Source organism: Typopeltis vanoorti, chromosome 26, assembly GCF_054136105.1.
Source record: "Typopeltis vanoorti isolate ZY-2024b chromosome 26, IOZ_Tvanoo_1.0, whole genome shotgun sequence".
Taxonomy (NCBI): domain Eukaryota; kingdom Metazoa; phylum Arthropoda; class Arachnida; order Uropygi; family Thelyphonidae; genus Typopeltis; species Typopeltis vanoorti.
The window spans coordinates 6,950,979-6,977,722 of record NC_143574.1 but is presented as its reverse complement, the minus strand read 5'-3'; the positions used below and the strand labels follow the sequence as shown (position 1 = coordinate 6,977,722).

General features: G+C 35.7%; 1 protein-coding gene across 2 annotated transcripts in view; it reads right to left on the bottom strand.

Annotated features, from left to right (window-relative positions):
• Nucleotides 1-26,744, bottom strand: part of LOC150092292 (glutathione peroxidase-like) — a 67,335-nt gene that overhangs the window by 20,950 nt on the left and 19,641 nt on the right. For both annotated transcript variants that reach the window (XM_090414934.1, XM_090414933.1), the window contains exon 2: nt 11,225-11,289. In XM_090414934.1, the coding sequence (XP_090271060.1) occupies nt 11,225-11,289 (65 nt within the window). The remainder of the gene's footprint in view (nt 1-11,224; nt 11,290-26,744) is intronic.

The window sequence follows — 26,744 nt, the reverse complement described above, 5'->3', positions numbered from 1 at the left end:
GCACCTAGTAATAATTGCCTATAATAAGCACCTATAACATCTAGTAGGTCCCTTTTTCATAAACACAGTGTCTTAAACACATTCAAATTCTCTGCAAACACCATGCTCTCAGGCAATGCAATCCAATCATTCACAATTCTCCATGCAAAAATCTAACCTGCTTCTCACTCCCTCCCTATATAGCTTCTGGGGATGACCTCTTGTTCTTCCCTAATCTCTCACCATTTTATGAAAAACCTTTGACGTTGATCTTATAACAATCCCTTACTAACTTGTATGTTTCTATCATATCCTTTTAAATAATAAATTACATTGATAACCACAGTAATTAACTTTAATGAAATAAAGGTGCAAATATTTTCTCCTAAAATTAACAATTAATTTACGGATAGGTACTATGGCAAAGTTAAGGCCTAATGCATTAGTTTCAGTGTCAGATAACGGACATCCAGAAATATTCATAATTTTTTTCTTTTGCTTACGGTATAAAGATACCATAAGCAAAAGAAATACTTTTGCATCAGTTTGAAGCAATGTTTTTCATAAGAACGGACTAAAAATTGTTTAGAAACATGAAGAACGATATCCAGTAATTTGTCATCCAGGACAGCTGAAATTCTTCTTTCAAGATCCAAAATAGAATGCAAAATGAATATTAGATGCTAAATCTTTTTTAGTCGCCCGAAGTTGGTTCCATATCAAGGAAAAACGTGCATGAATATAAATTGCCTGAGCTCCAGGAGACCAAATAGTTTCTCTAAATCTAGCAAACGTAGGAATAACTTTGCTATCACAGCATTTTTTGAGAAAGGCAATCTGGGCGCGAAACTTACCTTGTAAAACCGATAATTTTCCTAACTTTCATGTTTTTTTAGCGAATTCTTCCCCGCAAAGGATAACAAGTCTAATCTTTAAAAAGGTACCCATAGCATGACTATAAATAATAAATAACCACAGTAATTAACTTTAATGAAATAAAGGTATAAATAATTTGTACTGAAATTAACAGTTCTGTAGTACCTAAATGCATCCTGTATCTCGATTTTTTGCATAACATTGAATGCAATCTGTTGGGACTTTCTAACAGATGCTAATAAACTACAATTTGAAGTTGCTGCTTCACTTTTTAAAAGCAAATTACCTCCATGTAATTTATCAAGTGCTGAAACCTGTGTGCTAACCTCATTAAAAAAAAAAAAAAAAAAGCAAAATATCTATTTCAAAAGATGATAAAGGAAAGCGGTAGTGGTAATGAATAAGGCTGATGACTATGAGAGAAAAGTAGACTGCCTTTTGAAAGATACCTCCAGCTATCAAGAAATCAATCATAACTCTACAAAATCGCAAATTAAACAATTACATAAGCTGCTTGAAGTCAAAATACCATGGACCATTCATTTTGGAAGAACTCATTTATATGGCCTCCCAAAAATTCACAAAGAAGGTTATCCAGGAAGACCCATCGTGAATTGTACTGACTCTCCCACTTACAGAATTGCTAAATTTCTATCAAGTTCATTAACTGCCCATACTGGACAATCCAGATCTTTCATCAAAAATTAACACACATTTTCTTAAACAAATCAAGGATGTTCAAATACAAGAGTGACTTGTAGTCAGTTTTGATATTGTTTCCCTCTTTACTAATATTCCATTATCTGACACTATCAATTTACTATATGATGATTACCCTCTGGATATTGCAAAGATTTTTGAATTTGTTATACTATTATGGGTAGCCCTCTGTCTCCACCTTTGGCAAACTATTTTTTGAACCATCTGGAAGACACCTTGTTCTCATCCATTCATCCCCAACCTTCTCTTTGGTTTCATTATGCATATTGGGCGACCTTTGCCCCTTCTTACTGAATTATTGGCATTCTTTCATGTGTAGAAATTTGCTGATAATTATTCTCATGTAATGTGAGCCCTTTTTGTTGACTTACAGTTACATTAAAGTATAAACACACTAACTACAATACAAACAGTTCTTATTCTAATTTGCCAGTTGCTATTTATTTTAAAACATAGTTAGATTGTGCCAAATGATAACTATGCTCATTTAATGGATATCTTCTGTTAGACTCTGGGAAGGTGACCTCATTTAGAATGAGGTCGCCCGTTTCAGATCTAACACTGTATTCCCACAGTAGAGATGTTTCCATTGAAATGAATTGCTGCTGTGGCATTGGTGTATGCTGATTTGATGGTGCTGATGTAAGGCTCCTCCACTTGTTGGTTTCTTAATGCTTTAAGTATTGCACAAGTTTTAAGTGAATCAAAGGCTTTCTCATAGTCAATAAAACCAAGACATAGTGGTAATTGATATTCATTACACCGTTCAATAATCTGCTGTACAACTTGAACATGGTCCATTGTGCTAAAGTCCCTTCAAAAGCCTGCCTGTTCTTTTGGTTGTACTAGGCCCAGAGTCGCACAAAGTCTATTAGCTAAGACTTTTGTAAACACTTTGTAGACCACTGATAGTAGACTGATAGATCAGTAATTTGTCAAGTCTTCTATATCACCTTTTTTATGTATCAGAATTAGGGTAGCCTTCTTCCATGTTGTTGGTACACCATTTTTCTTCAGGCATAAAGTAAATAGTTTTGAAGAGTTCGTAGATTATTTCTCCACCTGTTTTTAGAAGTTCAGCTATAACTTCTAAAAACAGGTGGATTTTGGAAGCTTTGGATGCTCTGCATAACTTCTTCTGGTAGAATCTGTGGTACTTCAGCTGTGTTGTAGTTGTCTTCTTCATTTAACTGATCATCCTGGTATAATATTGAGTAGAATTCTTCAATTCTTTTTGCTATAGCATATCTATCTCGTGATGGTCCTGTCTTGTAGTTTGACTGCAACCATCTGTTTGCTGTCCATCAATTGCTGTTTGGCTTTTTTGAGACTATGGTTGTTTTCAATTGTTGTATGAATTTACAATTGAATTTTCTTATTTCTTCTGTGATACATTTTCTGATTGTTTTGCACAATTCCGTGTATTCAATTTTATTCTGTAGGTTAATTGATTGTTTCATTTCTTCATAAGCTGTTTTGTTTCTTCAGAGATTGTCTTGTTTCTGTTTTGTGGTACCAGCTATTTCAAGTGAGCATTGTAAAAGGCTTTGGATAATAATGTCATTACTTTCTGATAGATCAGCATTGTCATCTATAATAAGATGTTTAAATCTATTGTTTAGTTCATGTTGGAATATATCTTTTTTAATGTTGAGTTTGTGTACATCTATGTTTTGCTTTGATTTCCAAAACATGTTTTCTTCTTTCTTTTTGGCAGTTTATTTGAATCTTACTATGTACCATACGATAGTCACTTCCAATGTTGAAAGTGTTTATAACAGAGCAGTCTTGAAAGATGTTTTTCTTATTGCTGAGGATAAAGTCAATTTCACTAGCTTTTCCATGTCCACTTTCTATGTGTTTTTTTTTTTTTGAAGAAGGAATTCATGATATACAGATTTTCTTTTTCTGCAAATTCTATTAACCTTGCTCCTCTGTCATCTCTCATCCCAAAATTTCCCATTGAGCTTTCATCAGAATGTTGAATACCAATTCTAACATTAAAGTCTCACATTACAATTCTGAAATGATGTTTTCCTTTATTGTAGAACTGGAATATATCATGATAGAAGGCTTCAATTTCTTCATCAGTATGACTTATTGTTGGTGCATACACTTGGATGATTTTAAGAGTATCTTTTCGAGATTTCAATAACAATACTTGCTATTCGATTGGATACACTGTCAAATTCCATTATGTTGTTCTTCAGTTTTTTGTTAATCAAGAATCCAACTCCACTGATTCTTTATCTTGACCTCTATAATATAATATGTCTCCATTTTTTAATCGAAGAATTTCTTCACCATTACGTCTGACTTCGCAGAGTCCAAGAATGTCCCATTTTAGTCACTTTAGCTCTTCAGTTAGTTCAGTTAACCGTGCTTCACTGCTCAGAATCCTACAGTTTAATGTTCCAGGCTCTAGTTTCCAATGGCAGCATGATCTGGTTACCGGGGGATTCTTAGCACCCTCTGCCTTCATGTTTAACTGCCTGCTGCCATAGGTAATGGCAATCCAGCCTCCGAGGAATTAGGGCCCATTTTATTTCTGTCAGATTCATCTTAGAAGGTTAGGCCATTAATTCACCTAACCTTCTAAGATGAATCAGACAGAAATAAAATGATCGGATAATCACGCTGGCCAAGTGCAGGCTGCTGAATCGCAATATTTTCACATGAGATTGCCAGTCCCAAAACCACTGGTCGACTGCTCTTTATTCAATATATTCAGAGCTACCCTGATATCCAATGGATGGCAGTCAGGGTTTCCCCCCATCCGCCACTTGGGGGAAGTGCTCGGTAGCCCCGAGTTTATTAAATAATTCTTACAGAAGTAAGAATTATTTAATATTTATTAATATTAATTTCTAGCATGCAGCAACAATTTTAATTGGTAATCCATCGACTGTTATGTACTTTGTATTCCATTCCTCTGAACTGTTTGTTCTACACTGATGTACTGTTAATTTCAGTACAAAATATTTGTACCTTTATTTCATTCAAGTTAATTACTGTGGTTATCGTGTAATTTATTATTTATAGTTATGCCACAGGTACCTTTAAAGATATCATCCCTTTTCCTATCCACTAGACTCTGCAAACTGCATTGTCTTAACCTTTCTTCATATTCAACATTCCAGAGATCAAACTATTTTATTCAGTTGACTTTGGACCCTCTAACATTGCTTGATCCTTTTGAAAAACAGGTGATCATATATGCATAGTCCATATATGATCTAATCAGAGCCTTATACAATGGAATCAGAATCTCCTTACTTCTGTAAGTCAGTGTCCCCTACATCATTGCCAGAATTCATTGTGTTGTCATCACAATTTTGACGTGTCCTCTAAATTTTAGATCCTTACCCACCACCTCAAGATCTCGCATTTCTCCCAACAATATATCCCCGCCAAGAGTAAATTCTTGTTTTCCAAATTTTAAAACCTTACATCTAACATTGAACTGTTAAAGCTGTTAATATCATTAACATCTTTTGTTTATGATAATTTTCCAGACAGATTATTTAAGAAAATGAAATCATATTTCCTTCCATCTTGATTTTTTTTTTTTTTTTTTTGTTGCAAGCTTGAAACTATTTACATGATTATGCAATTACTAGATCCATAAAAGTTGGAGATAAAACTTCAAGGAATAGTTTTCATAAACATCCAACTTCCTGACATTATGGGATAATGTGACAATACTACATAATTAGGTTTACATTACTATTATCTCTAGTCATTAATCATCCTCCAAATTCATTACAACTTTTTAGCATTACAGTATTGTCACATCTTATATTTGGTTCTAGGATACTTCTAACTGCACTTATCCATCTAGATCACTATCTTCCTCTGGGTCATTTTCCCCATCTCTTGGCATAGAACACCTGATTTGCTAACCTTACCTTTCTCATTTTGTTTATGCATTCTGAAATGCTAACTATGTCAAGTTCCTTCCTAATATCTTAATTTTTAATATGCTTCTACCATTGATCGAATTGTTTACTCTAATTTTTCTCCCCCATATCTGTCATCTAGCTTTTGAACAAATGTTTTATTTCTAACCAAACTCAAATCCATGCACCAAGGGGTGCTTGGTGCATGGATATGCACCAAGTGCATGCACCTTAAGCACCAAGGGGTGCTTAAGGGTCAAAGCTGTATAACTGAGAGGAGACCTCCACATAGCCTTTAAAGGAATGCGGAGAACCGACCAGGGCTTCTGACCTAATGTCCAATCCTCACCTTCTCATGGTGCACCCTGTTGGGTATCTACTTGGATACTGAATGAACGAGGATGGGCTGGCAATTTGGGATTTAGCCGACCAAATTGTATTCTTATTGGTTAAATCAAAATAAAAAATGATGGTACAACATGACAAAATTTCATGCCGGCTGGGGCATCGCCCGGTTAAACAAGGTCCCCGTTGTTTTCGCCAGGGAACCAGGGCGAACAGCGAAAAGTCAGCTACTGGAACAAATCTGAAAACAAACCCCAACTCAACATCACTAGAGTTAAAGATCGGTACTATCAACGTAAGAAGCATGAATGGCAAAGAAATAAAGCTAGCTGAGGAATTAGATAAGTACCAGATCGACATAATAGGGGTGACTGAAACAAAAAAGACCAAAACTGGTGAGATCTTTCTGAGCAATAAATACAAAATGTTATATTCAGGCAATGACAATCAAGGAAAAGAAGGAGTAGCCATAGTATTCAACACAAAATATGAGGCTAATCTTCTTGAATGGCAGTCAGTCTCAAGTAGAGTAATGTGGGCAAATATGAGAATGGGGAACTGGACGATGAGACTTATTGGTGCCTATGGTCCCACAGAAGGTTCTACTAAGGTAGAAGTGCAGGAATTTTTTGACGCTTTAGAAAAAGCAACTGACACAATGAAAAAGGAAAAGTTGGTCCTTGTTGGGGATCTAAATAGCAGAGTAGGAAATGATTGTGAGACATATAAAAATATTTTAGGAAAATTTGGAGAAAAGAGCAAAGCTAATAATAATGGCAAATATCTGTTTGGATTTCTGCTCAGGACATGGACTGGTTATTACTAACACCATGTTCCAACATAAAAATGTGCACAAATTCACATGGAGAGAAGAGGCTAGGAATAAGAAAAGTCTCCTTGACTATGTTATTGTTGATAGTGATGTTTTCTCACTGGTGCAGGACACCAGAGTGTACAGAGGATTTGAAATTGGAAGTGATCACTATTTAGTCTTGAGCAGGATGAAATTGAATTTCATATTGAAAAGAATAACATGTAAGAAAGTTTTAAAGCGAATAAAAGTTGAGCAGTTCTCAGATGTGAACTGTAGACTAAAATACAGAAAGATTATTGAAAAGAAAATGAAAGAGTTTGAGAACAGGAATCAAACCTTGGAGATTCAGTGGCAAACTCTGAAGAAAACATTGATTCTGCCAGAGAGGCATGTGGTGAGGTTGTGTGCAAGGATAAAAAAATCAGAACTCCCTGGTGGACACAGGAAGTTAAAGAGGCAGTGAAGGAAAAGAAGAAAGCATATCAAAAGTTCCTGGCAAATAAGTCAGCTTTTACTCTTACAGAATACAGAGACAAAGTAAGAAAGCTAAACAGTGTGTAAAACTAGCTAAACAAAAGTCATGGGAGGACTTTGGCAAGAATATAGAAAACAAATATCAAGGTGGCGGCAAAATATTCTGGAGGTTGTTGAAGAAGCTTAGGAATGGAGGAAAGAGTGCTGTAAAAGGAGTTAGAGATGATAAAGGTGACATGAAAACAGGAGAAAAAGATATCCTTGAAGTATGGAGTAATTACTTTGAAAAACTGCTAAATGAAACAAGCAGTGATGACAGAACAGTGATAAAAAACACTGACCAGGCATGCAGTCAGGAATACATATCCATACTTGAAGTAGAAAAAGCCATCAAAGGCTTGAAATGTGGAAAGGCAGCAGGAGTAGATGATTGCCACTTTCTAGCTTTTCCTACTTAATTTTCTGATTTAGCAAATTGACCTCAACACACTTTATTCTTCTCAGCATAGCTGTCAAAAACTGTGGTCAGATTAAAATGACATTTGATGCACATATACACACGTGGGTTAGAGAATAAGAGCTTAAAAAGTTAATGCTGGCACAGCTAGTAGAATAAAGGGTATAAGTTCTCTTGGGAGGAAGAAAGTGATCTGTTTAATATATACCATCAGTAAAACAATGTTATATCCCAATTATAAAGCTTTCAACAGCCCTTTGTCACAATAATCTATTGCTAACCAAGATTTTAAGCATAGCTGGAAATTGGAATAGCCATAGCTGAATTGGATGTACTAAATCCCATCAGTGAAATGCTTTTGCACAGGTTTTGCATAGATTGATCTGAGGTAATTATCATTCTACATAAATGTCATCAATTCACACCTCAGCTATTTAAGTGCAAGAATGAAAGTTCTGATCTCAGACATGTAACAGTACATCATGCTATACAGCTATTTTCAGCAAGCAATGCATTATTTTGCTTAGCACACAAGGATTTTCCAATATGCTCTGATGCAACTACAGATATTCACACTATTTCCATTCAAACATGAGGGACTCTTTCCAAAGGATATTCAAACTACTGATTGTCTACCTCCATGTGTGCTATAAGCTATGCAAGTGCAAATCACTGATTTTAATTTAATTGCTAGCTCACTTTGTGCAAAGACAGTACACTGCCTATGAGGAATTGGAGAATGAGTGTTGAGAACTTTTTTGTATCTGTATTTAATATATACTGCAGCCAAGGAGAATTGAAGTTGTATCGCAGGATAGTGAAAGGAGCTCATTTGAGGCTATTTGGTGTGAGATTGAGACTGGCAGAATAAAATATACAGTTGGGTGCTGCTATAGACCAGGTGATGGAATAGATGGTGGAGATAGTATGCATAGGGAAATTGATGAAATGAGTGGAAGGAGGGTAATTATTATGGGGGATTTCAACTACGATTGATTGGAAGGAGGAGAGGTCACATGTGAGGAAGGAAAAGGATTTTATTCAATTATTAAGGGATAACTATCTGAGACAGCATGTAATTGAAAATACTAGGGGTGTGAGAGTGCTTGACCTGGTAATAGCATCTGAGAATTTGACTAATGAATATGACCATGTTGCCACCTATTGGTGAGAGTGATCATAAGGTCTTGACCTGGGAAGTGGCTAAAGGTGTGGAATTTTCAATTAAGACAGGGTATATGTGGAATTACCGTGCTGGCAAGTATGACAAGCTTAGGAGATTGCTTGCTTGGATCAGTGCCATGGCATGTACAACTGCAAGGGCTGGACGTCGATAGAGCATGGGAAGTGGTCAAGGAGCATTTACAGGAGGTAATGGCTGATTGTATACCTAGGGTCCGAATAGTAAAACAAATAGGGGTTAAATGGATGAATAACACCATTAAGCTTGAGCTGCAAAAAAAGAAACAACTGTGGAGGGAATTTAAAGAAAGGGGTGACCTGCAGGCACACGAACGGTATAAAGTGCAGGCCAGAAAGGTAACAAGTGTGGTAAAAAAAGCAAAAGCAGATTATGAAAGGAAACTAGCTTTGCAAGCAAAAGAGAATCCCAAACAGTTCTTTCAATATGCTGCAAGCAAGAAAAAACTGTACATGGCAAAATGATTTTAAGGAATGACAATGGTAAGGAGGTCACTGAATCAGTCGATATAGTGGAGTTACTGAGCGCGCACTTTGCAAAAGCATATCATCCAGGTGGTGACATTGAAAAAATGAAGGAACCATTAGTTTATACGGGAATAGTGATGAATGAAGTGGAGGTGACTAGTCTATTACAGAACCTTCATGTGAACACATCTGTGGGATTGGATGGTATACCGGCACGGGTCTTGCGTGAAGCGGCTAAAGAATTATCAGTGCCCTTGACCATGTTGTTTAATCTTAGTCTCAGGTCTGGTTTAGTCCCGAAGGTGTGGAAAGAGGGGAAAATAGTTTCACTGCATAAAGGAGGATCCAAGACTACAGTTGCAAATTACCGACCGATCAGCATATCAGGAGTTGTTGTCAAGGTCTTAGAGAAAGTAGTCAAGGGAAAAATACAGGAATGGATTGATGAAAACGAGATACTGTATAGGGAACAGCATGGCTTTGTGAAGGGTAGATCATGCTTCAGTAACTTGCTCAAGTTTTATAACAAGGTGACGGCTGAACTGGATAAGGGAAATGGGTTTACAGTGATACTGCTGGACCTGGCAAAGGCGTTTGACAGGATACCACATGGAATACTAATCCGTAAACTACAACATATGGGAATGGATATAGGATTGGTGAGATGGATAGGTGGTTGGTTGATGGAGAGATATCAAAGAGTAGTTTATTCAGGAGTAGAGTCCAAAAGACGGCCTGTGATTAGTGGTGTGCCACAGGGTTCTGTTCTTGGACCACTGCTGTTTAATCTGTTCATTAACGATATAGGGAAGGATCTAAGTGGAACAATTCATTTGTTTGCTGATGATGCAAAGTTGGGTAGGGCAATAGTGAATGCAGAAGATGTCAAAGTCTTGCAGGATGACTTAGATAGATTGGAGTTCTGGGCTAAGGAGAATGGATGTCAATTTAATGTGAAAAAATGTAAGGTTATGCATTTTGGGGTGAAAAGATTAGCAGCAGTATACCACATTGGTGGAACTGTACTCCAAGAGATTGATGAGGCCAGGGACTTGGGAGTGTTGGTGGATAGGGAGATGAAGTTTAGGGGGCACATTGCAAAAGTAGCTAAATCAGCTCATCAACTCACTTGGTTGTTGAAAAATACCTTGACGAGCAGAGACAAGCAAGTTATTGTACCTCTGTACCGAGCCTTGATAAGACCTCATCTCGACTACTGTGCCCAGATTTGGTCACCTCGGTTCCTTCTTGATGGGGAGGAGGTGGAGAGGATCCAGAGGCAAGTGACTAAGATGATAACAGGTCTATGGAATGAACCATATGAGAACAGGTTGAAGATTTGTGGGTTGCAGAAACTAGTTGATAGGCAGAGGAGGGGAGATATGATCGAGACATTCAAATTGCTAAAGGGATTCTATAGGATTAATTCAGAGGATATTTTTGAGATCAGGACTGGTGGTGGGAGAACTAGGGGACACCTATTGAAGCTGGGCAAGAGTGTGGTTAGCAGGGGTGTTAGAGCTGGGTTCTTTACTTTTAGAGTGGTAAATGAGTGGAATAAGCTGCCAGAGTCTGTTGTGGGTGCTATGACGGTGAACAAGTTCAAGACAAGGTATGATAGATACTGTGAGAATGTAATCACATAGTTGTGTGGACATGATGTTTAGGGCCTCCCTCGATGAGTCTAAGGACTCCTGGAGTCGCCCGAAATAAATAATAATAATATGTTAATATACAGATACAAAACATATGTTATGTATTATAATCATACAAAATTAACTAAGCTTTTCAATATTGCGCTATAAAATATCCAAATTTTAGAATTTTTGGATCACCCTTATATAATTCACATGGCGTTTCTACAACTGAATTATGTTAAGCACATCTACTTTAGACTTTATGGATAGTCTTAAGGTAGAGTGATCCTATTGAATTAAAACAAAAGTGAGTAGTTTAGAAAAGAGAAAATTTTAGTTACCAGAAATAACTTACCATTAATGAAAACTTTGAAGTTAAACTCCACAGAAAGCCACTTGAAGCAATTAATGATCCTTTTACTTAAAAAAAAAAATTAAATACTAACTGTAAAATTCATAATTTTTACTCTGAATTTTTGTAAAAAAGTTTCTTGATGGCATTTAAAAATACTTAACATCTCAAAAATGGGTAAAATATTCCTAATTATATCAAAATTATTCAGAAAGTCATTCTAAATCAGTTATGCCAATAATTCTAGATCAGTTAAAAACAGTATAAATGGGACATATTCAATTTATATTACTGATATACTGAGCATGAGATAGAGCCTTGATTCAATATCCATCACATTTTTGTGATGTACCCAACTAATAGATATCTAAGATAGGCTAATAACTGAGACTTAGTTTTTCAAATTGTATTCTGTATTAGTTGAAACATTAAAGCATGTGTGTCCAACCTTTTGTCTTTCTGGGCCACACTGAGTGAAGAGGAATTGTCTTCGGCTGCATATAAAATTTATAATATATGCTAAAGTAACAAAAAACTTCCTTTATTTTTTAAATTTTTTATTTTTTTATTAACATTTAAAAAAAAAAAGAAGTTAGCATAAACACAAAACTAGTGAGATATTTGGCCTTATGTGAAACCAATGCATCATTGTTCTGGTTTGATGGAAGTAGTTGCAATTCGTAATGAGCTCTCAAGGTTCTGGTCAGAAATTTTTGATCCAACTTTACTCTTCGTATGCTTCATTCTTGAAAATAGTTATTCACAAATGTACATACTACTAAAAACCGATGACATGAATAAAGCATGATTGTGAAGCAAAGGATATTTTTCTCTTGGAAGATAGGTCATATAAAAAAAAGAGCAAATTTTTCTTTGAGTTGAATATCTGATTGCAACTCTATACATTCCATTTGAAAATTCAAAAGATAATGTATTTATGTTGACTGAAAATAAAAGTCGCAAATATGCAAAAAAAAAACTAATTTTTTCTGAAATCTTGAAACCTATTCTCAGTCCATGCAGTTAGCCGAGTAGTTCTGCACTTCACAATCATATGCATGGGAAAAGGAGTGTCCTGTGTTCAATTTCTGTCGCAGACATGAGGAGCTTAAGGATCTTTCTCAGACATAGCCAAGTTAGCAGGTCTTGGGTGTGGACCGCAGGGTTTCTCTCCTGTTTATCTGGGGTTTTTCCTCCCACAAGCAGACCCCATGAACACACACTTCTACAGACATAGGATTCCTCCAGGAATAAGAAGTAACCAACCTACTCCGTAGGATTTCGGTTCTGAATGTCCACACGGTAAGAAGTGTAGGTCTACGCATGAGCGTAAATTGGGATGATTCTCAAATTCTTGTATCAAAACAAAAAGAAAGACAGCATATTTTTCGCATCACATAATAATGTTAAAAGTTTAAGATCTTATGAGACCACACGTGGCCTGGACACCGCTGCCTTAAAGTATGTGGTTTTATATATGATTGTGCAATGGAAAAGTGATGAGACTGAAGAAGGGAAGGGAGCAGTTATTGCAGAGATGTAAATGAGGCATTGTGGAATCACAGGATTGTTAGGGACAATGAAACAGGGCTGTAAGTGTTAACCACAATATAAGAGGGAGATGAAGCTGTTATGAATGGCATAACAGGTTGGATGTGTAAGAGATGATGTTCTTCAGTAGAGACAAAATACAAATTGAAAATACAAAAGAGTTGGTTGCTAGAAATGGTTTGCATCTGAGTGAGAGGCAGTGTGAAGACAGGCAGATTGCTGCTGAGGGAAAGGGGTATGCCTGTGTCCAAGTGGAAAAAGAAACACAAATTAGACAGTGGGAATGCACTGTTCGTATGTATAATGTTATGCATTAAGGGAAATTCAATTTTATCCTGCTCAAGACTAAATAGTGATCACTTCCAATTTCAAATCCTCTGTACACTCTGGTGTCCTGCACCAGGGAGAAAACATCACTATCAACAATAACATAGTCAATGAGACTTTTGTTATTCCTTGCCTCTTCTTTCATGTGAATTTGTGCACATTTTTATGTTGGAACATGGTGTTAGTAATAACCAGTCCATGTCCTGAGCAGAAATCCAAACAGATATTTGCCATTATTATTAGCTTTGCTCTTTTCTCCAAATTTTCCCAAAATATTTTTGTATGTCTGACAATCATTTCCTACTCTGCTATTTAGATCCCCAGCAACGACCAACTTTTCCTTTTTCATTGTGTCAGTTGCTTATTCTAAAGCATCAAAAAATTCCTCCACTTCTACTTTAGTAGAACCTTCTGTGGGATCATAGACACAAATGAGTCTCATTGTCCAGTTCCCCATTCTCATATTTGCCCACATTCCTCTACTTGAGACTGACTGCCATTCAAGAAGATTAGCCTCATATTTTGTGTTGAATACTATGGCTACTCCTTTTCCTTGATCGTCATTACATGAATATAACATTTTGTATTTATTACTCAGAAAGATCTCACCAGTTTGTCTTTTTTGTTTCAGTCACCCCTATTATGTCGATCTGGTACTTACCTAATTCCTCAGCTAGCTCAATTTCTTTGCTATCAGGCTTCTTATGCTGATAGTACCGATCTTTAACTCTGTCGATGTTGAGTTGGGATGCGTTTTCAGATTTGTTCCAGTAGCTGATTCTTTGCTGTTTGCCCTGGTTCCCTGGCGAAAACGGGGGGGGGGGGGGGGGGGCTTGTTTAACCGGGCGATGCTCCAGCCAGCATGAAATATTGTCATGTTGTACCATCATTTTAGATTTTGGATATACCAGGGAAATATCCAATAGAATAACAGATAGTAGTGATGGGAGAATAACAGTTTCATCCTTGTAAATACAAAGATTAGATGAGTAAAGAAGCAATTTTTTTTTGCAGAGAGAATTATAAACCAATTGAATGCACTGTTGAAGTGGATGATAAATGATATATATATATATATATATATATATATATATATATATATATATATATATAGCATTGAATACAATTGCAGTCTGCAGAGTTGTGCCTCTCAAGATGTGTTGCAACTCTATGGAGGCCCAGAAGAGAAAAGTCACTAGCACTGTGCACCTAGGGGAAAGGGGGGTCTGTTTTAGGACCATTTCTGTTTAACCTATATGTTAATGATAGTAGGGAAGATTTGGATGATTGATATTCAGTTGTTTGCAGATGCAAAGTTGGGATGAACTATGAGGAATAGAGCAGGTGTGGACGCACAAGAAGACTTGAACCGGCCGAGTGAATGGGCACTGGAATGGAAATGCTAATTCAATGTTGCAAAATGTAAGGTTTTAAAATTTGGAAAACAAAGATAGAAGGTAGAATTTATACGTGATGGGGATATAGTCATACCCCGAAGTTACGCGGTAGGTGGGACCAACTAAAAGCGCGCAAGTCGAATTCACGTAACTCTGGTATAATTTTGCATGTAATTTATATATACAAACATACAAAATATTAGTTAATTGGGACCAAAGGTTTACAAAAACACATATTTTAAGAAATATAATCATAATTTTAGTTTTTCATACAATTATACATAAAAAAATAAAAGTTATTTCTATGTTGATGGTTTCATAAAATCTAATAGATTCGTCTGACGGCATAATGTCTTTTTCTTGTCACGAAAAATTTCTTCATAGCAAGCTAATGATTTTTTTATTCCTTGCCTTGTGGCTACAATTCGTTCCTCGTTAGAATCTATGTCCTCCAAAATCTGTAAACCTTTCTTTTATGATTTGTTCTTACTGTGGATTCCTGTATATCGAACTTCTTTGCTAGCTCACAAATTTTCATTCCGCCTTCAAAATCCATAATAATGTTGAGTTTTGTTTCCAAAGTCAATGTTTTTCTTTTCTTGCTAGCTGTAGAAGAATCGGACTTGCTTCTTTTGGACGACATTATTATATTTTATGTGATAAAATTTTTATCAAGAACATAACATTTAAACAATCGCATGGTTTGTAGACTATAAAAATCGTGTATGAATGGAGACCGTGTGAAATGAGGTGTGAAGCAGGACAGGAACACATACATATAAGAAACCGCATAACTCCGGATTCGCGTAAGTCGGGGTATGACTGTACTGTTGGAGGCAGAGCAAATTAGAGATCTTGGGATGATGCTGGATAAGGATCTAAAATTTAGAGTCCACATTGCCAAAATTGTGAGGACAACAATTGAGGGCACCGACTTGAAGTAAGGAAATTCTGGTTCCATTGTACTATGCCTTGATTAAGGTCACATATGTGCTAACAGTAGTCCATATGTGACCATACAGATTTGGTCACGTAGTTTTCCAAAAGTATGAAGAGATGTTGGAGAGGGTCAAAAGGCAACTGACACTAAAATAGTTTGATCTCAAAAATGCTGAATGGAAAGAAAGGTTGAGACAATGCAATTTGCAAAATCTAGTGGATAGGGGGAAAAGTAATGATATGATAGAATGTACAAGTTGGTAAAGGGATTGTTATAGGATTAACCTCCCTACCGGCTAGGACGTCTATAGACGTCCAGATAAATCTGGATACGATTCAATACACCTGTTGAAGGAACATGGATAAGAAGTGCAATTCGGCCAGCATGTCCATTAGAAGGTGTGATAATCCCTCTCGCTGAAGAGAGCACTTAATCAGATTATCTCAGGCTCATAGCTGTGTCTCAGTTACCTATAACAAGAAATGCACTTCCTTGTTCTATCCTGGGTAACTGAATTTTAGTTATATTGGATAAACTAAAAATATAGAAATTATTTTTATTTTCTCTTTTTATCGTAAAATACAATTTTAATGCCTGGACAAAATAAAGATCCTTGCCTAATTTCTTCACTTAAATATTGCGTTACATTCCAGAACCAATTTAGTTTTTAATTTTTTTTTCTAATTGCTTACTCTACAAACCATTTTCTTTGTTCTCGAAGAAATTAATTCACAATAATTATTTGAAATATTATTTAACAAAACCAGCTGCCGACGTTTGATGATATATTATATTTTTGTTCAAAATCATGATTCGAAGTATACTTCCCAGATTTCCTGAAGGACATGCTTGAGCGACTTTGCTTTATAAAGAATAATGAAATTCTTTAAACATATCACTAATTTTTTTCTTTATATTGTATTCTACTGTTCTTTTCACTTTCACCTTCTTGGTTTCCCGGTCATTACAAAATAAAATTAACGGTTATGATTTAAATTGATATGTATATATTTTCTGCTAGTTCAGATATTATGCTCCAAATTTATAATAAGCAATACTTTTGCTTATATATGTATATATTTAAATTACAAAGTTTTGTATTAAAAATTTCCACTATAAAAGTTCGACAGAATCAACAATATTATTGTCATATTTCTTTTTCTCGTGTGGGAGGAAAACGATAAAATGCCACTCTTGTAATTGTATCAGATGTTCTAATGGCAAAAATAGTAAGAAAAAAAAAATCATTTGTACTTTCTTTTCAAAACACAAAGTGAGAACATTGTAAATTCACCCATTGAAAAAGAAAATACTCCATATTTTTGTTGTGCTATCTGATTTTTTTCTTGTAGTACAAAGAAGAAATCACTGCGCATAAGATGGTAGAATACAAGAGGGCAGAAATCTGTAGATTGATTACATTATAGCTGATAGAGAATTCATGCCAGAAAAATTATTTATGTAAGAGTTCTAACATCAGCAGATATAACGATATTTTCTTCTAGTTTAGATAGGTGACATTATTGAAGTAGCTAAATCTTTGCTACTATTTACACTAAAATGAATGGGCACGTTTCCGAAGTGATTTACGTTCAAAACAGTTGTCTTGTGAACGATTTATAAAATAAATTCTCTGAAATATATGCAAATTGAATAAGTCTTCAATATAACCTTCCTGCCCTCCCCAAAAAATAAGATTATGTGAAGTATATGGTCCTTTTCTTTTAAAATAATTCAAGTCCTCTTTTTCAAGATAATTATATGAAATAATTTATAATTTTTCGATAATAAAAATGAAACTGATCGTTATAAATTAAGAACTTATTTCAGCATAAATACTGTATCAGCCTGTAAAAGAAATGTCTGTATTTTCTTCTATGTTATATGTCTACTAATCAACAATTGAAAACAAAACACGACATTCTTGATGTATCTCGGACTATAGCTTGAGGCACTTTAGTGTCCCTTCTAGCTAAGCGTTCTCAATTTTCTTCCTCAATAGCACTGAGTAATCTAAGCCTTTACCTTTCCCACCAGCTAAGAGGATTACTACAAGTATTTCTAAGACGTAGATTACTTCAGATACAGCACCCAGAAGCATAAGTAAAAATATTTCGATTATTTTAAGAAAAAGAAACTAAAATAATACTACTGAACTTTCTTTTGTGTGGTATGCATATAAACAATTTTATGTGGTGAAAATATAGCATAGTATTTCTAAAATTTCAAATCATTTCAGCAGACAGTAGAACAGCTGGTTTTAGATTGCAAAGAAATAGTGCAGAATTAGAAGCTTCAGGGTACAACAATCTTATTGCCTTATTTCTTTTATCGAAACGGTAAAAGAAGTAATAGATTTTGAATACTGTCTAGAAACGTTTTCTAACCTGCAGAAATTTAGAGTGGTTATGTAATTGAATTCCAGGAGAGGATAAGGATGGGGAGGGGGTAAGCATTAGCAAATATTCAAAATGAGCATAAATGTTGAATTATTCTGTATATGATATCCTTCATATTATATTTTCAACATATCTACGGTGGTTACGCATTGGATATTATAGTAATGTGCATCCTACAAAAAAAAAAAAGGCTAAAAATCCCTGCTAAAACATCATTGGATATAAATTCTCAATACTAAAAAGATTCACAATCGGAAACCGAGTTATGCAATATAACATCGTTTGTTGTTCATAAAACAAAAAAAAAAATCGTTTCTAGAACTGAAATGTGATAATCCATATAGCAGTATTTTGCTAGGAAAGAAAGCAAAAGGTCATATTTATTTCAATAAATATTATTTTAAAATATAAATACGTGCCATAATATGTTCAATGCAAACATCTGAAAATTCGCGAAAAAAGTTGTTTCTATATTGGAACAACCAGTGCAACTGTTCCGTTGCAGTGATTTGAAGAATAAATTTAAAATACAGCAGAATTTGCTACTACTAAATAGATTCATTGCAAAGGCTGATCGATGGTCATTTCAGGATTAATTATTTTCGCACATGTGAAATTCGTTTCAAATTTTGCGAAGAAACACAAATCATTTTAGAGGCAAAAAAGTCAAATATTTTAGGACAGTAAAGAAAATTCCAAGTAAAACAGTGTGTGTAAAGACAGGTGACACAAACTGTTAGTCAGACACTAACAGTTAATCCACGAATGGCTCTAAAATAACCGTAAAGGGATTAACGGTGGAGGGAGGTAATGGCATGATGAAAGGGACAATGCCGATGAAGTTTTGATCCATGCAGAATGCTATGGTGGGGTGGATATTTCATCCACCTCAGCCGGTAGGGAGGTTAACACAAAAGAGGTTATTCATAAAATGTTGGCAGAACAGGTCATACCTGGAAGCTATATAAGAAGGGTGTGAACAAGGGAGTGCAAAGTAGATTTTTTGCATGGAGAGTTGTGAATGATTTTGAATGCATTGCCTGAGAGTGTGAGATCTGCAAAGAATTTGAAAGCATTAAAGCACAGTAAGATGAGCTGTGTGTATGACAAAGACTTCCTAGATGAGCAACTCCAAGATGCAAAATTAAATATGAAAATAATGCACAATGAGAGAAATCTGCTGTTCAGGATTATGCCCAAAGAAACTAGTTCTACAAGCCAGTGTGTATTATTGTAAACTGTGTGTTCCAGCCACTGTTTTGTGGGATGGAAAACCCTGTCACCAACAAGACTCACTAACCTTCAGATGAACAAAACCCTTATAAATTTCTTCACATCCCAAAACAGGATCTGAACAAAGGTCTAACCAAAGACATTTGTTGATATTGACTGTACTAGTCTCAGAAAAATTTGCCAAAACACCAAACTGGCAAGATTACGTTCAATCCAATTTTAACATATGAATCTGAGAGGTGTATTATAAATCAACAGACTAAAAACTGAGACCATGGATACAATAGTTCTGAAAAAAAATAGAAGACTGAAAACAGATTGTATCATTGACAGAAGAATATTAAAGATGGAAAAAAAAAAAAAAAAAAAAAAAAAAAAAAAAAAAAAAAAAAAAAAAAAAAAAACATGAATATTTAAGAATATAAACAGTTAATTCTTGATAGTATGAACACAAGGGGATGGGAAATGAAAGATCTGCAAAACAGGTGTCTAAACAAAATTTGCAATAAAAGACATGACGGGGGGAAAAAAAATGAACTGAATTGATGCAAAGTGCTTCAGAAGTTTAAAATTAAATCAACAAACATGACACACGTCAATGTTTGAAATATTCTGTTGAACTACCACATCTAATACACCTCATGACATGGATATGCTAGAAATTTTTTTTTTTTTTGTTCATCCCAATTCACCAATCCACAAAGATGGTAACCCTACAGTACATCAGTACCATTGGCAGGATAAATTAAAGACAATTGTTTCACGTTAAGTGAGAAATGAATTTCATTACCTGAAGACAATCTCAAACATCCATGCGTTTGTATGATTTGAACATATAGCTTATTGGTTGAAAAATGGATATATTAACCATATGACTAACTAGGATAGAAAATTACCGTATAAGACGATGCCTAAATTTTAGACTATTTCTAGGTTTTAAGTTTATGTCGGTTGTATAAGACTGTCCCCAATTTCTTCTTTCTTGTATTAATGCAACATTAGGTATTGTTGTTCACCAATTGATCAACTATTCACCTTAAGACAGCTAATAGAAAAGACACTAGAGTACAACCAAAGTTGCTACATAAATTTCATAGACTTTCGTCAGGCATTTGATTCAATCCGTAGAAGAGAACTATGGAAGAATTTGGAATTCCCAACAAAACCATAAAAATAATAATCTATATGAGAAATCTTAAAGTGCAATACAAATGGAGGACACCTTAACCAACTGGTTCCACACAGAGAGCACAGTAAGACAGGGATGCAATCTGTCACCAGACCTGTTCAATCTTACACTGGAAGAAGCAACCAATAAGGCCTTAAACAATGAAGACTTCAGAATCAAAATTATATGGGAAAAATGTGACAAATTTAAAATTTGCAGACAACATTGCATTACTTGCAAGCACAGAAGAAAATCTACAGCGAATTTCTGATAAAATCAAGGAGGAGTGTATAAAATCTGGATTCAACATAAATATAGACTAAACAAAAAGTATGCAAATGGGAAAAAGAAGCACCAATCTGAAAATTGAAATTGAAAACTCCACCTACCTTGGAGGAGTTATCGAGTACAATGGTGAAATTATAAAAGTTATAAACAGACGAATCAGTCAAGCATCCCAAACTTTTAGACGACTTAATAAAATATGGAAGTCAAGAGACATCAAACGAGTAACAAAAGTAAGAATCTATGAAACAATGGTCCTCCCAATACTCCTCTATGGAAGTGAATGCTGGAACCTCAAAAAGGCTGAAGAGACAAAATTATTAGTTAATGAAATGGGTCGGCTAAGATTACCTGGAGTATCTCTGCTGGATCGACTAACGAAGACATAAGAAACGACTAAAACAAGAAATAACAATAATAGACAAAATCCAAGAAAGAAGACTGCGATGGTTTGGCCATGTGACCAGAATGGGAAAAGAAAGACTACCATCTAAAACGACGAATACAACAATGGAAGGCAAAAGATCCAAAGGACGGCCCAAAATTAGATGGATAGAAAAATAAAAGAGGACCTGAAAACCAAATCACAACAAGTGACACCAAACTGGACAGAATTGTTCGGACTCTCTCGGGACAGACAGAAGTAGAAAGAGTTCATTCGGCCTCATCCACATAGATGATGGGAGAGAGAAGAAGGTATTGTTGTTATATCCGTTATTTTTATATCTATGCAAATCCTTTATTTTTTGCATAGCACAGATTTAGTATTTACTTGAATTACCCTAATTTATTTATTTTATTTAGAGTATGATGTACAGGTCTCAGGATAATACATACATATTACATAAAACAAAAACAATTTGTAAAAATCATTAAAAGGGGTACACTAGGTTGAAATGATTAAACATCAAAATTAAGAATCAGATCCTTAAATTCTGGATCCACTTCAGGGATTCTGGGGTCAGTTTAAAAAAGTCCTCATTTGAGAATGAGTAGATAGGGCACTCAAGCACAATGTGATTGATGATCTGGATCCCTCTTCCGCATGCACAGTTTGGAGTATCGGACCAGCTCCATTTATGCAAGAGATGCTTGCATCTCCCATGTCCTGTTCTGATCCAATTTAAAGTGGTCCAGACATGTCTAGGGAGATCGAAGCCCTCCAGACGAGATGTCAGATTTGAAATGTGAATTTGAAGATTGGAGGTATGTTGAAACCAATACTCTCCCCATGACTTGCATTGGTTGAAGTTCTGGTTATTTATTTGTATTGCACTCCTCCATGCAGGATGCCTGGATTTCAGTCTTTGTGAAGTATGGAAGGAAATGTGTGGATAGGCAAGGAACTGTTTCCAATTATTTTTGTCCATAATTTGTTTAAGGCTTGGGTCACACAGAGCAAGGGAGGGACTATATTACTGAGAGTTGGGAGCCAGTAGCCAGAAGTAGATCTCAAAGCTCCAGAGATTATCCTCATAATTTGATTCAGCTGGGCATCAACTAAAGAAGCATGTGCACTGTTCAGCCACACAGGAGCACAATACTCAGCTGTAGAATAGACCAAAGACAGTGCAGTAGTAAGCAGTGTGTTGGCATCAGCAACCCAAGAAGTACCAACAAGTTTATGTATTATATTTCAAGTTTTTAATTTTCCAGCAATATTTTCTAGATGATATTTAGATGTCAAACTTCTGTCTAGGGTAACTCCTAGGTATTTTGGATGACTGTTAAATTTCACCTGTTTATTTCTGAAATAAACTTTTGGGATATAGTTGGCCTGGATATTACTTAAATGAAAGGATGCTACTTCAGTTTTGTTCAGGTTAGGTTGTAATTGCCATCGTCTAAAGTATTTATCAAGTACAACCAGATCTGCAGTTAAGGTGTTCAGTTTTTTGGCATGTTGAGTTGCAATGGCAATATCGTCAGCATACATGAAGCTCCGTGATGCTGTCTCTGGGATATCACTAATATATAAGTTAAAGAGCAATGGGGCAAGAACTGACCCCTGAGGGAAGCTATTTTTAATCTTAAAGAATTTACTTTTGGATTCATTGAGAGATACTTGTATCCATCTACTAGTATTTGATTAATTAGGTTGGCTAGTTTTGGCAATGGGATAGTTTCTAGGAATTTTAAGATAAGACCCTCTCTCCACACTGTGTCATAGGCAGTAGAGAGGTCTACGAATATCGCTATTGCTTTCAATTGTTTTTCATAACCGTTCTCTATAAAGGTTGTCAAGGCCAGTACTTGATTGCAACAACTTCTGTCAGGTTTGAAGCCAGCCTGTTCCTGTGGAGTTCTGTTATGTATATTTGAAGAAATTCTATTGTATAGCATTCTTTCAAGAAGTTTCAGGCAGATGCTTAACAAGGCAATTGGACAGTAGTTGGAAGCAATTGTAGGATCTTCGCCAGGTTTTTAGATAGCAATGATTCTAGATATTTTAAAAATTGATGGAAGTAGGCCAGAGTCCAGGATGTTGTTGTTGTACATGGCAGTAAGCCATTTAATAGTTTCTGGTTAGTGAGTCCAGCTGCCTTCCCAGTCCTCAATGAGTTAACTGCCTGGGAAGTGAAAGCCTGAGATAGTTATGATGGTGATAGATCTGTTTTAAGATTTTTTAGTTTTTGTTTCACCTCTCTCATAGCTACTTTATCTTGAGGATATTTAGTCATCAAGACTATATGCTTTGCAATGCGTTTTGGATCTATGGTGGGCAGTTTACTAGAAGTCCTTGTATTAGGATGAAGCTTCCTAATCAGGGACCAAGCTTTTCGACTGGAATGAGTAAAATTGTTCATTATTTTAATTCATTTGTCTTTTCTAGCATTGTTAAGAGACTTCAGTAACTCAGTGGCAACTGTAAGGCTATTATTAATACAGAATTCTTTATACAGTTTTTCACTGTCACTATTCCAGCCTGGGATATAATCTCTCCTAAAGCCTCTTGGAATGGTTCGTTTGGCAGCACCTGTTTCTTAAAAGAGTCCCAGTCAGCTTTGAGAAAGTTCCACAAGACCCTCATCCATTCTACAAGTACTTTGGAGTATATAATATACCTTGTTCCTGTGGTGTTAGTTACGTTGGTCAGACCTCTAGAAGCGTCGAAACGAGACAGAAAATACTGTTCTTATGATTGGAATTTTTAGGCCTACTTTATAGATTATAGGTCGATGTTGGCTACTTGGAAAACTAATACTTTCCTAGAGATGGGAATTTGGCCGCCATTATCGTCTGCAGTACAGAAGCACAAATCAGGGTTATATTACCCTAATTAAGTGATTAGCCATTATTTTAATTAATTATTAATTTTGCATTTTTTTTTAATTTTAGGATTATTAAAATTGTCATTTAAAATCATGGAACCAGCAACGAAACGAAAAAAGTATGAGGCTCGATTTAAAATAAGGGTAACTGAAATGGCAAAGCAAACTAAAACTGTGCAGGAAATTATGCCAACCGAGGAGTATACTGAGTTCTGTGGAATGGGGATCAGTTGCTGGATGGAAAGGATATTGACAGTGTATGGGAAACATTTAAACAATATTTAAATGATGCGATATCAGAATGTGTCCTGAGAGTTCGAAGAATAAATAGAGTAGGAGTCAAATAGATGTATAATCTTATTAAGCAAGAGATTCGTAAGAAAAGGACCATGTGGAAGGAATACCGTTTGCATAAGGATGATGTCTGTTATGAACGTTATAAGCAGCAGGCTAGAATAGTCACAACTGTTGTACGGAAAGCAGTCTGATTATGAAAAGAAACTGGCTCTGCATGCGAAAGACAACCCACAAGAATTCTATCAATATGCTGCAAGTAAAAGAGAGAATGAATATGAAAGAATAACTCTTCTAAATCCAGATGGAGTGAGGGTTACTGATGCAGAACAAGTTGTTCAGTTAATGAGTGCCCATTTTGTTAAAAGCTATCAACCTAGTGAATGCAACATTGAGCTCACTGTTACCTCTTCACTAGATGAAGAAAAACACAGGTATGTGAGGCCAAGGTATTAGAGCTGTTGCACAAACTGAATAAGAATTCAGCAATAGGGACTAATGGAATATCAGCATGTGTGCTAAAAGTGTTCAGCTGAATTGATCATTCCTTTAATATGAGTCTCAGAACAGGGAAGATTCTGCAGGAATGGAAGCAATGCATGGTAATTCCATTGCACAAGGGTGGTGCAAAGACTGATGTATCAAACTATCGACCAATTAGTATCTAAGGAGTGGTGGTGAAGATTTTAGAAAAATTAGTTAGGGCCCACATTCAGAAATGGGTTGACAGTGAATCTCTACTTTGCAATGAACAACATGGGTTTACTAATGGAAGGTCATGTTTTAGTAACTTGCTCACATTCTATGACAATGTTACCATTGAACTAGACAAGGGGAATGGATACACCATGATACTTTTGGATTTTGCTAAGGCTTTTGACAGAATACAACATGACAGACTGCTGCATAAATTGGAGAAAATGGGTTTGGGTTATACAACATTAGCATGAATAAGAGGATGGCTGACTGACAGATATCAAAAAGTGGTATATGGGGGATCTGAGCCTGCAAGGTTTAAGGTAACAAGTGGTGTACCACAAGGATCAGTGCTTGGTCCACTGTTATTCAATCTGTACATTAATGATATTGATAAGGATTTGACAAGCGACATAGTTATTTACTGATGCAAAGATATGCAGGGCAATCGTGAATGCTGCTGATATGCAATCCTTGCAAACTGATTTGAATAAGTTGGAATTGTGGGCATTGGAAAATGGGTGTCAGTTCAATGTCAGTAAATGTAAAGTCATTCACTTTGGCATGATTACTTATCCAATGTCTTATTATGTTGGTGGGATTAGGCTAGGGATCTTGGAGTGTTAATAGATAGGAAGTTTAAGTTCAGGGGCCATGTGGCAAAGATTGCAAATACAACTCAAAAGATAATTGCAATGCTCAAACGAACGTTCACATGTAAAGATAAGGAAGTTATTTTGCCTCTTTACAAGGCTTTGATAAGACCTCACTTGGACTATTGTGTGCAGGTCTGTCTCCTGGTTTCCGATGTGATTCTGATATATTGGAGAAAGTACAAAGGCGAGTGTTAAAAATGATATCAGGATTGTGGAATAGTGGTTATGAAGACAGCTTGCGAATTTGTGGATTGCAGACACTAGCAAATAGGAGAAAGAGGGGTGATATGATTGACACTTACAAACTGCTGAAAAGGTCATACATACAGGATTTCAATTGATGGAGGGTAAGGAAAGGACGAGAGGTCATCCTTGGAAGCTGAGAATGAAGGGTGTAAGGGCTAGATTTTTCTCTCAGAGGGTGGTGCATGATTGGAATGTATTGTCATTGGATGTTGTGAGTGCAAGCAGTGTGAATGAATTCAAGAATAAGTATGATAGCTGGTGTGTGTAGTATGTGGCCTCCCTCGATGAGTCTGACTCCCTGAAGGTCTCTCTTAATAATAATAACTGAGAAGACGGTAAGAGAATGGAGGAAGAAAGAAGATATTTTAAAAAAATTGCCAAAGAAAAAATGTGCGATGAGAACAGGGATCACCCGAATCACGTTGTAGAATGGGTAGTCAAACTAAGGCAGAATGGTTATCTTGTTACAAGAAATATGATTAGAGCATATGCACTAAAATGATCAAAATTGAATCCAGATGAACGTATAGAATTTCAAGCTACTTCAGAATGGTGTAATCTTTTTATGAACAAAAATCTGGTAATACGACAAAAAACTACCAGCAGATCTTGACCACAAACTTACCAGTTTCCATAAATTTATTATTCAGTTGAGACAAGAACATAAATTTCTATTGTCAAATATTAGAAATATGGATGAAACTTCTGAGCTTTGATATGATAAGCAATAAAACAGTGGAGTGTAAAAGGTAGTAAGAGTGTGCTAGTTTGAAGTACAGGTCACGAAAAAACAAGGTTTACAGTTGTGTTGTCATGTTTGGCTGATAGAACCAAGTTAAAACCAATGATCATCTTCCTTCAGGTGTTTTTGTACATTTTCACAAAAAAGGATGGATGGACGAAAATGGTGTGAAATTCTGGATAAATAATATGTGGAACACGTGACCACCTAGTTGCATGTTCCACACATTCCATGTTCCATACTAATAAACACTGCCTATTTTCTTATATAATGATGTATTGTAAATACCTAAATGTTCATCCAAGAAATTAAGCTTC